Source organism: Hyla sarda, chromosome 3 (assembly GCF_029499605.1).
Source record: "Hyla sarda isolate aHylSar1 chromosome 3, aHylSar1.hap1, whole genome shotgun sequence".
NCBI lineage: Eukaryota > Metazoa > Chordata > Amphibia > Anura > Hylidae > Hyla > Hyla sarda.
The window spans coordinates 384,478,314-384,495,630 of NC_079191.1; the positions used below are offsets into that span (position 1 = coordinate 384,478,314).

The window sequence follows — 17,317 nt, forward strand, 5'->3', positions numbered from 1 at the left end:
GTACCAAGATGAGATCCTCCGACCCCTTGTGAGACCATATGCTGGTGCGGTTGGTTCCTCCTAATACAAGACAATGCTAGACCTCATGTGGCTGGAGTGTGTCAGCAGTTCCTGCAAGAGGAAGGCATGGATGCTATGGACTGGCCCGCCCGTTCCCCAGACCTGAATCCGATTGAGCAAATCTGGGACATCATGTCTCGCTCCATCCACCAACGCCACGTTGCACCACAGACTGTCCACCTCATCAGGAGCATTTTTTCCCTCCTCTTTGGGCTCTGTGGCAGTTTTTCCAAAATTGCTGCATGTTCAGATTATTATTATTTTTTTCTATTACATGCGAGGCACTGTCTCCATTGTCAGCAACGCATGTCCAAGCAGCTTATGCCGAAAGATTTTAAAAATTTTTAATTATTGTAGGGAAGTCCGAAATTAGAATTTCACGGCAGAATTTTCTGCCAAGGAAATTCTGCCGTGAGCATGTTGCAGAAGTCCCATTGCAGAATTTGTTCCTGGATTTGGCTTGGAAATTCCACTGTGTGAAGGGTGTATTCGCACGTTAAGGTTTTTAATTGCAATTGTAAAAAAATAACCATATTGAACAGATTATAAATAGAGAACAAGTATAAAAGACAGATTGAGACTTCTCCTTTTTTCTAGTCTATTCCTGGCTTTGTACCCGCTAATTGTAATTAAAAACCGGAACATGTGAACACAGCCTAAGGGTACATTCAGACGAGCGGATTTTCGCATCGGATTTCGCTGTGGATCCGCTGCTGAAGGACCTCTGTATGCTGCCTTTACATGTGCCTGCTCAGAGCCGTTACGAGCAGACACAGTGCGACGTGCGAGTCGCTGCGCGCATGCACAGTATACTCAAAACGCGACAGCTCTCGGCCTAGCTCAATCAGCAGGGGGAGCGGCCGCGATGTGTGCGAGTACACCGCGCATGCGCGGCAACTCGCACATCGTTTCAGTGTGTCTACACGTAGCGGCGTATTGCCGCTGCGAGTAGGCACATGTGAAGGCAGAATACAGAGGGTCCTTCATCGGTGGATCCGCAGCGTAAAGTACGCTGTGGATCCGCTTGTGTGAACGTACCCTTAGGGTAGGAGAAATAATGAACTGATCAATAGGTATCATATCGGTCTTGTATTAGTAATGAGATGAAATAAAGGTTATATTTCAGGTTGTTCTTTGCTTTCATAGCTAGCAGGAATAATGTGGCCATATCCTTATGGAAACTCCTTCGAATTTACAGCAGCAGTAAAGCAGATGACATTTTAAATCTCTCCTATGAAGATCCAGGGGGGAATTCATCAAGCATTTTACATGTCTTTTGGTGTGTATTAGAGATGAGCAAACTTACAGTAAATTCGATTCGTCACGAACTTCTCGGCTCGGCAGTTGATGGCTTATCCTGCGTAAATAAGTTCAGCTTTCAGGTGCTCCGGTGGGCTGGAAAAGGTGGATACAGTCCTGGGAAAGAGTCTCCTAGGACTGTATCCACCTTTTCCAACCCACCGGAGCACCTGAAAGCTGAACTAATTTATGCAGGAAAAGTCATCAACTGCCGAGCCGAGAAGTTCGTGACGAATCGAATTTACTGTAAGTTTGCTCATCTCTAGTGTGTATCATTTCCTGCAGCTTCCCCTTATCGAAACCCTGGCTGTCAGGGGATGCTAGGAGTTGTAGTTATGAAACAGCTGAAGGCACCTTGGTTGTGAAACAACGCCAGATCCTGTGGACAGGGGATAAGTTGTTATACTAGGACAACTCCTTTAAATAACCTAAAGAAATCCCTTGTTCATTTTTTTTTGCCAAATTCCTGACCACCTTCATTTTGATATAGGTGAAGGTCCTGGGGGTGACATCTATTATCAAACATATATGGCCAAAGCCATGAACGTCTGAAGTGAATATACCTCTTTAAGGGTCAATTCACACATACAGTATCCTGCGCATCTTTGATGCACAGGATTTGAAGCTGCGACCAATCATTTAGTTTACATTGAACTCTGAAGCATCAAATCTGCAGCTTTGAATCCTGCACATCAAGTTTGCGCAGGATACTGTGTGTGTGAATAGGGTTTTCCAGAAAAAGAAAAACCTATCTGCTCTCTTCCCAAAACACTGCCACACCTGCTCCATTCACTTCGATAGAAATGCGCTGCAATACCACACAAAACCTGAGGACAAGAGTGGCGCTGTTTTGGGAAGAGAGCAGCTATGTTTTTCTATTCCTTGATAACCTGTCCCACTGCACAACACCTAGGGCAGTGTTTCCCAACCAAAGTGTGTCCAGGCGATGCAAAACTACAACTCCCAGCATGCCCAGACAGCCGAAGGCTGTCTGGGCATGCTGGGAGTTGTAGTTTTGCAACAGTTTGAGGAACCCTGTTTGAGAAACACTGCCCTAGGGGAGTAAATTCATCAAATTGTATGCAAGAAACAGTGGTACAGTTGCCCATAGCAACCAGATTCCAGCTTTCATTTTCCAGAGGCCATTTTCTCCATAAAAAGAAGTAATCTGATTGGTTGTCATTGGCGACTACTCCACCTGTTCTCCCACAATTTCTATAAACCCCCTAACGAACTAGCTCGCGAGTACATAACCCTAAGCGTTACGCACTAATGACCATTTCCCGTCATTTCTTGTCAAGTCACATACACCACACACCCTACAACAAACCGTTCCCCTGCCCTTATCCAATATGGCGCCCTTTGGCTCCCGCAACGACGCAGTGCGGCGCCTCGCCACGCCACGCCCTTAAGTGGCGACTCCGCGGTGACGTCACGACGTCCGCTGCGATGTGACGTTTGTTTCAACCAAAATATACCCGGACATAGCGGCGGGAGGGCTCCGCCCCCCTCCAGACTCTGTGTGACGTCAGGTCCAGCCCTCCCCGCTCCCTCCCAGGCTCGGCTGCCCGCTCTCTCGCGCTCTCTCTCTCCCCTCTAGTAAGCGGCTTCTAGTAAGCGGCTGCGGCTCAGCGAAGAAGCGTCCTCATTATCCGGCGGCCGGGGCTTCGTCTACACGGCTGACATAGCAACGCGGCTTCACCCGCCACCCACACACACGTAACAGCAGCCCGGGAAGAGGCACCGAGCGGACAACATGGTAAGCTGGGACGAGGGCCGCACTGCGGTGATATGTGAGGCGGGAGCGGGGCTGTGTGTGAGGGAGCCTGGGGCCCAGACGGGCTGCGGAAGCGCCGTCTTCCCTGTCAGCTGTGTTATCACTGCGGATCCTGTCACTGCTGCGGTACCTGCTGTGTGTGAACGGGTGCGGAGCGGTATTCGTGCATCTGTAGTGTGTGTGTATATGTATGTATATATATTTTTTTTGTGTGTATAATATATATATATATATATATAATTGTATTTTTTTTTTGTGTATATATGTATATATATATATATAGTAAGGAGTAGCCATATTAGTCCAGTAATACAAAATCTTACGATACTGCAACATCCTATGATTTTGCATATATATTAGAGTGTGTGTATATTGTATGTAAGTGTTAGTGATATATATATATATATATATATATATATAATATGTATATATATATATCACTATCACATCCACCCCCTCCATTGCAGTGCAGTGTTTCTGGAGGAGACACTAGCTCAGCCCCTGTCTCCCACTCACAGGCGGAGTGCTGCCTTAGTGTGTGTGTGATGCTCTGCAGTAATCTACACCCCGACACTGTTGATGTTATTGGCTCTGGCGTGTTACATAGAGAAATCCCCCCCCCCCCCCCGCCCGCCTTTGGCTCCCAGATTGACGTGGACCCCAGTTGCACTCATGACACATGATCCGGGGGAGGAGGGATTCATAATACAGATATTCATCAGTAGATCAGTGGTCTCCAAACTGTGAACCTCCAGATATTGCTAAACTACAACTCCCAGCATGCCCGAACAGCCAACGGCTGTCCGGGCATGCTGGGAGTTGTAGTTTAGCAAAATCTGGAGGCCCTTAGCTTGACCACTGCAGTATATAACATTTCAGCGTTTTTATTTATATCCATTTCTGCCTGTTTACATTTGTATGGTGTGCAGGTTCTTACTGGGGAGGTAGGGGTTAATAAATGACAATGTGGCGGAGGAAGTGGTCCGGGGGGGGGGGGGGGGGTGGCTTCTAATGATCCCCTCCCTGTGACTGACAGCAGAGGTCTCGCTGCCTTCTCTGCCTGTGCGGGGATGCGGTGGTACATGCTGAGCTGTCACCTAGGATCCGTCTCCTCCTCGGAGGGATTTACATGCTCGCCCACTACAGCAGTGTTCGCTCCGCTTGCTTGATGCATGCAGAGGGAGGGGGCCTAGAGCAGCTTCATGTGTCTGGGCGAAGGCTTTAGTAGAGCGGTGTCTGAACACGCCGCCTGTGCCAGACTGTGGTGTAAACCCTGTGCGGTAGCCAGAGGGGTAATGTGAATGGCAGAGATGATGATGATGCTGCGTGAATTGGTAATGGGATTAAAGGTAAATGCTGCAGTCAGGAGAGCGGCCGTATCTGGGCCTGAAGGGAACCTCTGAGCCACCTACATGTGTTTACTATGTGGTGGGGGGTTACAGAATGCAATCAATGCCTCTGAGCGATGACTATCATAGGTGCCTGTCATGGGTGCCCCCCCCCCCCCCCACATCTTTGCCTGGAGGGTTGTGCCTTCTCCCAGAGCAGTGTGCCCACCTACCTCCCCAGAGCAGTGTCCTCTCTTTCAGGGGCTCCCTTTTTCTTGAATGGGGGGCCTCCTCTTCTGTCAGAACAGTCTGTCAAATGGCGCCCCCCCCCCCCCAGAGCAGTGTGCTTAGTGAAGTAGTGCCTGTTGCAGGGCGCCCCCAATATTCACAGGGGAATGCCTGTTACATGGGGGGCCCCTTCATTTTGAGCAGCCTGTTACGTGTACCCCCTTTATCTCTGAGTAGTGTGCCTGTCGCAAATGCCCAACTGGAATAGGGCTGACTACAGTACCCTGCACCAATGAGAGGCCTGGACTATACCCATGTATAATAAAAAGCATTAAAGGAGAACTCCGGAATATAAAAATATGGGGCAAAAATAAGCTGACCAAATGTTTCACTGCGGTCGGCTTATTGGAATGAATTGCATACGGGAGCGCAAGTTTTTAGCTCTCCTCTGCCGTTTGCGCTCCTGTATGGGGGAAAACGTAATGGGAACCCAACCTGATAAGAACTTCATACAGATTTTTATTTTATGGCTTGTAACCCCCCCCCCCCCCCCTACAGTTACATAACCTGCACCTCCTTGTACCGCAGCTTTTTAGGGAATGGCCTCTTTGGTCAGCCCCCCTCCTCAGTTTTCTGGCCATTAGTGAATAGTTATGGGTAACAGAGTGAAATGATTTGGAATCCATCCCATGTACTGTTTACATTGTGCACCAGGCCTTATTTTTAATAAGCGCCTCTTTTGGATATTGCTTTCAAAGAGTTCTGTCAAACAATATTGTGCTGCCCTACCTCAAGCCGTTCCCAACCTACTATACTTCACTGTAGAGAACACACGTTGTAGTCCAACACTGGTATAGGGAGATCGATAGGCATTTTCTAGAGATGAGCGAAGTTACAGTGATTTGATTCGTCACAAACTTCTCAGCTCGGCAGTTGCTGACTTTAACCTGTGTAAATTAGTTCATCTTTCAGGTGCTCCGGTGGGCTGGAAAATGTGGATCCAGTCCTAGGAGAGAGTCTACAGCCACCGGAGCACCTGAAAGAAGAACTAATTTACACAGGTTAAAGTCAGCAACTGCCGAGCGGAGAAGTTTGTGACGAATCGAATATCTGTAACTTCGCTCATCTCTAGCATTTTCCTATACACAAGTAGTAAGGCACTTGTCAATCATGCTGGCTTATGGGGGGCAGCTGTCCAGTGGGCACTTCTCCCTGATACCTGCACCTAAAACTGGCAGGTAGGGCAGCATGAGTTTGCTTACAGGTTGTACCACTGCTATGTATACCAATAAGGTGTTGTATTCTTTTATCGTTCCTGTTGGCCAAGCTGCACAATTTCTTCAGCGGCATATTTGGCTATTAGAATGGCAAGGTAATCAGGGGTGTGGAATTTTTCTTTTTAAAACTACTTGTCCAAGGGACTAAAACGGAGCAGAATCTACTTGTCTCTCATAACAATCCACTTGCCCTGGTACAAAGTGATTTTAACCAAAATAGTATGTAAATAAGGTCTTTTATTAATAAAAACTTGATAGGCAGACCAGTATGTCACCCCATTAGGTGGATAGGGTCCCTGATAAGTAAGTCCGCCCCATTAAAGGAATACTGCAGTGCAAAATAACTTATCCTGACCGCTGGAAACCCCTCCCCCCGATCTCTTGTAAAGGGCCCCGGCAGGAATGGGGGCTTGTCTGCATGACGCAACGACCGACCCTGTGTCATTATATTCCCCCCCCCCCCCACTATGATGCCCCCAGTGTCATTATATTTCCCCCCCCCCCCTCTGATGCCCCCTGTGTCATTATATTCCCCCCCTGATGCCCTCTGTGTCATTATATTCCCCCCACCTCTGATGCCCCCTGTCATTATATTCCCCCCCACCTCTGATGCCCCCTGTCATTATATTCCCCCCCCCCCCTCTGATGCCTCCAGTGTCATTATATTCCCCCCCCCTCTGATGCCTCCAGTGTCATTATATCCCCCCCCCTCTGATGCCTCCAGTGTCATTATATCCCCCCCCCCTCTGATGCCTCCAGTGTCATTATATCCCCCCCCCCTCTGATGCCCCCTGTGTCATTATACCCCCCCCATCCCTTCTGATGCCCTTCGTGTCATATTTCAGCCCAACCTCCCCTCTCCTCTCCCACATTATCTACCAAACCTCACCACCTCTCTGATCCCCTGCTACCTGTACTCCGGCCCCATGTGTGCTCCGGCAGGCTCAGGGGCTCAGCGGTCACTTTTGTTACTGGACCCCATCCTCGGTCCAGACTGAGGGGCACGTGAGGAGTGACGTCATCGTACGTGCCTACGCCGGGACGCTGTCGTCCTGCGCTGCACAACTCCAGTCTATAGAAGTTAAGTTACAGGGCAAAATTGATTGCCCCATTATTTGTGAATTCTTTAGAATTCACCTGCCCAGGCTACAAAATTTCCACATCCCTGAGGCCCCCCAGATAGATATTACCCCAATCAGGTAGGGCTCCCCCATAAGAAGACAGGCCCCAGAGAAATATGACCCCCATTAGGTATGGCTCCAAAGTAGGTATAGAGGCCTCAGATAGCGATGACCGCCATCACTGATGGGGATCATATCTACCTTGGGGCCTGCCTACCTACTGGGGAGCCAAATAGGGTTTCCAAATAGGTTTATACAGGTTCTCAGATAGATATTACCCCTGGTATTTAAACAATTATGCCCCTTAAGAATATAGTTTTGCCCCTGGTGATCAGGGAGGCCCTCATATTAGGAATTCACACAGGTCCGCTCAAACTGTTATTGTACTTACATCTCCCTGCAGCAGTCTATAACGAGACTTCCTTGCGGTGATGCGCGCGATAGGTGACGTCATCACAGGCACCGCACGGGACGTCAGCGTCGCGACGTCCTGAGCTGCGTATGTGATGTCACCAATCGCGCGCATCCCTTCAAGGAAGTCTCGTTATAGACTGCTGCAGGGAGATGTAAGTACAATAACAGTGTGAGCGGACCTGTGTGAATTCTTCCGGCATTTAACGCTGCTTGCCCGAAGCAGGGCTGAAGAAATCACCTGCCCGGCGCCTGGAACTGCTTGTCCCGGGCGTCGGGCGATAGGAATTCCACATCCCTGGTAATATACTGTCCTTACAGAGGAGAGAGGAGACCTGTCCTGTAATATACTGTCCTTATATAGGAGAGAGGAGACCTGTCCTGTAATATACTGTCCTTATATAGGAGAGATGAGACCTGTCCTGTAATATACTGTCCTTATATAGTTGAGAGGAGACCTGTCCTGTAATATACTGTCCTTATATAGGAGAGAGAGGAGACCTGTCCTGTAATATACTGTCCTTATATAGGAGAGAGAGGAGACCTGTCCTGTAATATACTGTCCTTATATAGGAGAGACGAGACCTGTCCTGTAATATACTGTCCTTATATAGGAGAGACGAGACCTGTCCTGTAATATACTGTCCTTATATAGGAGAGAGAGGAGACCATGCCTGTAATATACTGTCCTTATATAGGAGAGAGGAGACCTGTCCTGTAATATACTGTCCTTATATAGGAGAGAGGAGACCTGTCCTGTAATATACTGTCCTTATATAGGAGAGAGGAGACCTGTCCTGTAATATACTGTCCTTATATAGTAGAGAGGGGAGACCTGTCCTGCAATATACTGTCCTTATATAGGAGAGAGGAGACCTGTCCTGTAATATACTGTCCTTATATAGGAGAGAGGAGACCTGTCCTGTAATATACTGTCCTTATATAGGAGAGAGGAGACCTGTCCTGTAATATACTGTCCTTATATAGGAGAGAGGAGACCTGTCCTGTAATATACTGTCCTTATATAGGAGAGAGAGGAGACCTGTCCTGTAATATACTGTCCTTATATAGGAGAGAGAGGAGACCTGTCCTGTAATATACTGTCCTTATATAGGAGAGAGAGGAGACCTGTCCTGTAATATACTGTCCTTATATAGGAGAGAGGAGACCTGTCCTGTAATATACTGTCCTTATATAGGAGAGAGGAGACCATGCCTGTAATATACTGTCCTTATATAGGAGAGAGGGGAGACCTGTCCTGCAATATACTGTCCTTATATAGGAGAGAGGAGACCTGTCCTGTAATATACTGTCCTTATATAGGAGAGAGAGAGAGGAGACCTGTCCTGTAATATACTGGCCTTATACAGGAGAGATAGGAGACCTGTCCTGTAATATACTGTCCTTATACAGGAGAGATAGGAGACCTGTCCTGTAATATACTGTCCTTATACAGGAGAGATAGGAGACCTGTCCTGTAATATACTGTCCTTATATAGGAGAGAGGAGACCATGCCTGTAATATACTGTCCTTATATAGGAGAGAGAGGAGACCTGTCCTGTAATATACTGTCCTTATATAGGAGAGAGAGGAGACCTGTCCTGTAATATACTGTCCTTATATAGGAGAGAGGAGACCTGTCCTGTAATATACTGTCCTTATATAGGAGAGAGGAGACCTGTCCTGTAATATACTGTCCTTATATAGGAGAGAGGAGACCTGTCCTGTAATATACTGTCCTTATATAGGAGAGAGGAGACCTGTCCTGTAATATACTGTCCTTATATAGGAGAGAGGAGACCTGTCCTGTAATATACTGTCCTTATATAGGAGAGAGGAGACCTGTCCTGTAATATACTGTCCTTATATAGGAGAGAGGAGACCTGTCCTGTAATATACTGTCCTTATATAGGAGAGAGGAGACCTGTCCTGTAATATACTGTCCTTATATAGGAGAGAGGAGACCTGTCCTGTAATATACTGTCCTTATATAGGAGAGAGGAGACCTGTCCTGTAATATACTGTCCTTATATAGGAGAGAGGAGACCTGTCCTGTAATATACTGTCCTTATATAGTAGAGAGGGGAGACCTGTCCTGTAATATACTGTCCTTATATAGGAGAGAGGAGACCTGTCCTGTAATATACTGTCCTTATATAGGAGAGAGGAGACCTGTCCTGTAATATACTGTCCTTATATAGGAGAGAGGAGACCTGTCCTGTAATATACTGTCCTTATATAGGAGAGAGAGGAGACCTGTCCTGCAATATACTGTCCTTATATAGGAGAGAGAGGAGACCTGTCCTGCAATATACTGTCCTTATATAGGAGAGAGGAGACCTGTCCTGTAATATACTGTCCTTATATAGGAGAGAGGAGACCTGTCCTGTAATATACTGTCCTTATATAGGAGAGAGGAGACCATGCCTGTAATATACTGTCCTTATATAGGAGAGAGAGGAGACCTGTCCTGTAATATTCTGTCCTTATATAGGAGAGAGAGGAGACCTGTCCTGTAATATACTGTCCTTATATAGGAGAGAGAGGAGACCTGTCCTGTAATATACTGTCCTTATATAGGAGAGAGAGGAGACCTGTCCTGTAATATACTGTCCTTATATAGGAGAGAGGAGACCTGTCCTGTAATATACTGTCCTTATATAGGAGAGAGGAGACCTGTCCTGTAATATACTGTCCTTATATAGGAGAGAGGAGACCATGCCTGTAATATACTGTCCTTATATAGGAGAGAGGAGACCATGCCTGTAATATACTGTCCTTATATAGGAGAGAGGAGACCTGTCCTGTAATATACTGTCCTTATATAGGAGAGAGGAGACCTGTCCTGTAATATACTGTCCTTATATAGGAGAGAGGGGAGACCTGTCCTGCAATATACTGTCCTTATATAGGAGAGAGAGAGAGAGAGGAGACCTGTCCTGTAATATACTGTCCTTATACAGGAGAGATAGGAGACCTGTCCTGTAATATACTGTCCTTATACAGGAGAGATAGGAGACCTGTCCTGTAATATACTGTCCTTATATAGGAGAGAGAGGAGACCTGTCCTGTAATATACTGTCCTTATATAGGAGAGAGAGGAGACCTGTCCTGTAATATACTGTCCTTATATAGGAGAGAGGAGACCTGTCCTGTAATATACTGTCCTTATATAGGAGAGAGGAGACCTGTCCTGTAATATACTGTCCTTATATAGGAGAGGAGACCTGTCCTGTAATATACTGTCCTTATATAGGAGAGAGGAGACCTGTCCTGTAATATACTGTCCTTATATAGGAGAGAGGAGACCTGTCCTGTAATATACTGTCCTTATATAGGAGAGAGACCTGTCCTGTAATATACTGTCCTTATATAGGAGAGAGGAGACCTGTCCTGTAATATACTGTCCTTATATAGGAGAGAGGAGACCTGTCCTGTAATATACTGTCCTTATATAGGAGAGAGGAGACCTGTCCTGTAATATACTGTCCTTATATAGGAGAGAGGGGAGACCTGTCCTGCAATATACTGTCCTTATATAGGATAGAGGAGACCTGTCCTGTAATATACTGTCCTTATATAGGAGAGAGAGGAGACCTGTCCTGTAATATACTGTCCTTATACAGGAGAGATAGGAGACCTGTCCTGTAATATACTGTCCTTATACAGGAGAGATAGGAGACCTGTCCTGTAATATACTGTCCTTATATAGGAGAGAGAGGAGACCTGTCCTGTAATATACTGTCCTTATATAGGAGAGAGAGGAGACCTGTCCTGTAATATACTGTCCTTATATAGGAGAGAGGAGACCTGTCCTGTAATATACTGTCCTTATATAGGAGAGAGGAGACCTGTCCTGTAATATACTGTCCTTATATAGGAGAGGAGACCTGTCCTGTAATATACTGTCCTTATATAGGAGAGAGGAGACCTGTCCTGTAATATACTGTCCTTATATAGGAGAGAGGAGACCTGTCCTGTAATATACTGTCCTTATATAGGAGAGAGACCTGTCCTGTAATATACTGTCCTTATATAGGAGAGAGGAGACCTGTCCTGTAATATACTGTCCTTATATAGGAGAGAGGAGACCTGTCCTGTAATATACTGTCCTTATATAGGAGAGAGGAGACCTGTCCTGTAATATACTGTCCTTATATAGGAGAGAGGAGACCTGTCCTGTAATATACTGTCCTTATATAGGAGAGAGGAGACCTGTCCTGTAATATACTGTCCTTATATAGGAGAGAGGGGAGACCTGTCCTGCAATATACTGTCCTTATATAGGAGAGAGGAGACCTGTCCTGTAATATACTGTCCTTATATAGGAGAGAGGAGACCTGTCCTGTAATATACTGTCCTTATATAGGAGAGAGAGAGAGGAGACCTGTCCTGTAATATACTGTCCTTATACAGGAGAGATAGGAGACCTGTCCTGTAATATACTGTCCTTATACAGGAGAGATAGGAGACCTGTCCTGTAATATACTGTCCTTATATAGGAGAGAGAGGAGACGTGTCCTGTAATATACTGTCCTTATATAGGAGAGAGAGGAGACCTGTCCTGTAATATACTGTCCTTATATAGGAGAGAGAGGAGACCTGTCCTGTAATATACTGTCCTTATATAGGAGAGAGGAGACCTGTCCTGTAATATACTGTCCTTATATAGGAGAGAGGAGACCATGCCTGTAATATACTGTCCTTATATAGGAGAGAGGAGACCATGCCTGTAATATACTGTCCTTATATAGGAGAGAGGAGACCTGTCCTGTAATATACTGTCCTTATATAGGAGAGAGGAGACCTGTCCTGTAATATACTGTCCTTATATAGGAGAGAGGAGACCTGTCCTGTAATATACTGTCCTTATATAGGAGAGAGGGGAGACCTGTCCTGCAATATACTGTCCTTATATAGGAGAGAGGAGACCTGTCCTGTAATATACTGTCCTTATATAGGAGAGAGAGAGAGAGAGGAGACCTGTCCTGTAATATACTGTCCTTATACAGGAGAGATAGGAGACCTGTCCTGTAATATACTGTCCTTATACAGGAGAGATAGGAGACCTGTCCTGTAATATACTGTCCTTATATAGGAGAGAGAGGAGACCTGTCCTGTAATATACTGTCCTTATATAGGAGAGAGAGGAGACCTGTCCTGTAATATACTGTCCTTATATAGGAGAGAGAGGAGACCTGTCCTGTAATATACTGTCCTTATATAGGAGAGAGGAGACCTGTCCTGTAATATACTGTCCTTATATAGGAGAGAGGAGACCTGTCCTGTAATATACTGTCCTTATATAGGAGAGAGGAGACCTGTCCTGTAATATACTGTCCTTATATAGGAGAGAGGAGACCTGTCCTGTAATATACTGTCCTTATATAGGAGAGAGGAGACCTGTCCTGTAATATACTGTCCTTATATAGGAGAGAGGAGACCTGTCCTGTAATATACTGTCCTTATATAGGAGAGAGGAGACCTGTCCTGTAATATACTGTCCTTATATAGGAGAGAGGAGACCTGTCCTGTAATATACTGTCCTTATATAGGAGAGAGGAGACCTGTCCTGTAATATACTGTCCTTATATAGGAGAGAGGAGACCTGTCCTGTAATATACTGTCCTTATATAGGAGAGAGGAGACCTGTCCTGTAATATACTGTCCTTACATAGGAGAGAGACCGGTCCTGTAATATACTGTCCTTATATAGGAGAGAGGAGACCTGTCCTGTAATATACTGTCCTTATATAGTAGAGAGGGGAGACCTGTCCTGTAATATACTGTCCTTATATAGGAGAGAGGAGACCTGTCCTGTAATATACTGTCCTTATATAGGAGAGAGAGAGGAGACCTGTCCTGTAATATACTGTCCTTATATAGGAGAGAGGAGACCATGCCTGTAATATACTGTCCGTATATAGGAGAGAGGAGACCTGTCCTGTAATATACTGTCCTTATATAGGAGAGAGAGGAGACCTGTCCTTTAATATACTGTCCTTATATAGGAGAGAGGAGACCTGTCCTGTAATATACTGTCCTTATATAGGAGAGAGGAGACCATGCCTGTAATATACTGTCCTTATATAGGAGAGAGGAGACCTGTCCTGTAATATACTGTCCTTATATAGGAGAGAGGAGACCATGCCTGTAATATACTGTCCTTATATAGGAGAGAGACCTGTCCTTTAATATACTGTCCTTATATAGGAGAGAGGAGACCTGTCCTGTAATATACTGTCCTTATATAGGAGAGAGGAGACCATGCCTGTAATATACTGTCCTTATATAGGAGAGAGGAGACCTGTCCTGTAATATACTGTCCTTATATAGTAGAGAGGGGAGACCTGTCCTGTAATATACTGTCCTTATATAGGAGAGAGGAGACCTGTCCTGCAATATACTGTCCTTATATAGGAGAGAGGAGACCTGTCCTGTAATATACTGTCCTTATATAGGAGAGAGAGAGAGGAGACCTGTCCTGTAATATACTGTCCTTATATAGGAGAGAGAGGAGACCATGCCTGTAATATACTGTCCTTATATAGTAGAGAGGGGAGACCTGTCCTGTAATATACTGTCCTTATATAGGAGAGAGGAGACCTGTCCTGTAATATACTGTCCTTATATAGGAGAGAGGAGACCTGTCCTGCAATATACTGTCCTTATATAGTAGAGAGGGGAGACCTGTCCTGCAATATACTGTCCTTATATAAAGGTTGGATAATCTGCTGACATATTTGCTTTAACTGAAGGGGCTTCATAGAAGGGCAAGGAGGTTACAATGTTACAAAATTGTAAAGAATGTATTAAAATCGTCAAAAGAATTTCCTCCCCAAATCTAAAGCTTCTCGTACATTGTTCAGGAGATTCCTGTGAAGCTTTATGGAAGTTTGGAGATAAAGTTCCTCCTTGTGCATTATCTGCTATTTTACTATATTTATAATGCACACTTCCCTTTTCCTTCTATGTAATCTTTTTATCTGCTTATTAGTTTATATTATTAGTATTGCTTTGTACTGATACTATCCATGCAGTGTGGTGTATCCTGTATATTTCTCTTATAGTAGACGCTGGTTTTCTACCATCTTGTGGCAGGAATTATGAATGCTGGGACTTGTAGCTCCTCATCAGAAGTAATGATGTACCCGGCCAGTAATTGAAGGTAGCTGTGATGTGAAGGACCTATGTAAATGAGGAGCGTTCCTGGTACTGGTTACCAAGCAACTTAGGCAAATGTTGCCTTCCGGTGAACTGCTGTGAGATCACATTCATTGTGTATGGTAGTAGAGCAGGGTTCCCCGAGCTTTCATTCTCCAGCTGTTGCACAACTACAACTCCTATCGTGCACTGACAGCCTTCAACTGAGTTTTGCAACAGCTGGAAAGCGACAGCTTGGGGAACATTGTACTGGAGCAGCGTTTCCCATCCAGGGTGCCTCCAGCTGTTGCAAAACTACAACTCCCAGCATGCCCGGACAGCCTTCGGCTGTCCGGGCATGCTGGGAGTTGTAGTTTTACAAGAGCATGCACGCTATTAGAAGAAACTCTTGGCTTGGTAAAGGTGTTTGCATGCTAGATAAAGGCCCATACTTGGAGATATGACTGCTAATGCCATATTCACACGGCGTAATTTGTATGGAATGACCACACAGAAAACACATGTTGACTTTCCGCACACTTGATTGCGGGCGCTAAGACTGCTCGGAAATGCACAGTCTCATAGACAGCAATGCATTTCCGAGCGAAATCTGCAAAAAGAATAGACAAGTCCTAGTCTTTTTGCGGACGCCGGAATCGGGATTTCCACGGCAGAAATTCCACCATGTAAGCAGTGTTGCCGAATCCCATTAAAATCAATGGGACTCTGCTGCAGTGGAATATACCGGCAGAATTCTGCACGGACATTCCGCTGTGTGAACACACCCTAAGGATGGAGATGCCATGTGTGAGTTCATGATTAGAGATGAGCGAACTTACAGTAAATTCGATTCATCACAAACTTCTCGGCTCGGCAGTTGATGACTTATCCTGCGTAAATTAGTTCAGATTTCAGGTGCTCTGGTGGGCTGGAAAAGGTGGATACATTCCTAGGAAAGAGTCTCTTAGGATTGCATCCACCTTTTCCAGCCCACGGGAGCACCTGAAAGCTGAACTAATTTATGCAGGAAAAGTCATCAACTGCCGAGTCGAGAAGTTCGTGATGAATCGAATTTACTGTAAGTTCGCTCATCTCTATTCATGATCACTCCATCCAGGTAGACTGGCCGAGGACCTTCTGTCTTTTTTTTGTTTTCTAGGGTGTTATCCCAAGTGCTTACTGGCCAAGAAAGTGCACCATGCGGACAAACCCCGTTTCGCAAATTACAGTATTCTATTATTGCAGTTTTTGTCTACACAGTAGTTATAGGCGACGCGTTTCACCTTTAATAACAGTGCAGAAATGGCACATTACTAGTGTGAGTCAGCACAGGAGAGTATTCCCCTAATTCCCGGAAAACTCCTGTAAGTGAAGGACTCTTCCTGAGAACGCTTCCTTGTGCTCAACCTATACACTTGACTTTTCAAGTTCTTTATGAACTAAAAAATATAAAAAGGCATAACAGGGCCTTAATTACAAAAACAATAAACACTTAGATTTTGACGTCCCTGTGCTCTGTTACTGTAGCCAGAACTTATTGTGCTGCTCCCTCCTCTGCAGTCTGGTGGGCAGACTCTGTTCTGCCTACATGTTCATACAGTCAGACAATCCTGCCAGAACTTGTACTGAAGGTGGTGTGCCCAGCTTTACTGCAGCCGCCGATGCTTTAGAACGCGTTTTGGAATGTTTTAAATGCAAATTTTAACATCCTCCTTTTCCCTTGAACTAGTGGGCATCTCTGCTGTTAGTGTGACTACCAGAAGAGGTCTTGGGCAGCTGTCTCATCATTACATATCATTGGTTGCATAGGTCATAAAATGGTGTTTTTTGACACCTGATGTTCTTTATATATCAATGTGCATGTCCACACAATGGGGGAGATTTATCTAAGGATTTAGACTGGGGTTTTACCATCTAAATTTGTCGCACAGAAAGTCGCAGTCTAAATATGTGACTTTTCTGTGACTTTTGCTTTAGAGGATTTTTAGAATATGATGCATTCTAGTCTATTTTAGACAGAAAAATACATTGGTGCTGAATTTATTAAAAGCGACTTTTCAGCGACAAGTCGCATCGGCTGAAAGTACGCCGAAATGTCAGACCATACTGTATCAAGTTTTTAATACAGTCTAAAGCATAGATCCCAAAGTCCGTGCACAGAATTTAACAAGAGCCGTGCGCCTCTTGATAAATTTGGTGCACAATAGACCAGCCTTACCCTCTGTAGTTTGGTCTATATTGATGCGGGACATAGACAACTTTGATAAATCTCCCCCAATGAGTTGAGGACTCACATGCTCAGTCATTCTCCCCACAGCCAGTTCTCTCTCTAGTGTAGCTCCCTGGCTGCTTCCCTGCTTGTTTTTTTTAATGGGGTGTTTAGAGCTGCAACAATTATTCGATAAAATCGATTACATTTGATAATGTCATTTGTTGTAATCCCCTGATTTGTGGTCCGAAGGCTGCTGTGGGCAGGCGGGCGGTCAGGCGCAAGTCCCGCAAATCCTGCAGCAGTCTCAGTGACAGTCTCAGGCTCCACCCTCCGATCAGTGTTACCAGTTAGGCTGCTGCTCCTCCTGTCTCCTCTCCGGCCGCCATTTTACCTGTATTTCCCCCACCCAGCCCATGAGGATCAGTGACCCTCCATTTTCTGCCGCCACCTGCCACTGCCT

At 45.4% G+C, this 17,317-nt stretch overlaps 1 protein-coding gene across 1 annotated transcript in view; it reads left to right on the forward strand.

Moving 5' to 3' along the window:
• Nucleotides 1-2,815: 2,815 nt before the first annotated feature.
• PPP3R1 (protein phosphatase 3 regulatory subunit B, alpha) overlaps nt 2,816-17,317 on the forward strand; it is an 83,862-nt gene continuing 69,360 nt past the window's right edge. Inside the window, exon 1 of the mRNA XM_056567909.1 lies at nt 2,816-3,118. Within this exon, the coding sequence (XP_056423884.1) occupies nt 3,116-3,118 (3 nt within the window). The 5' untranslated portion in view covers nt 2,816-3,115. The remainder of the gene's footprint in view (nt 3,119-17,317) is intronic.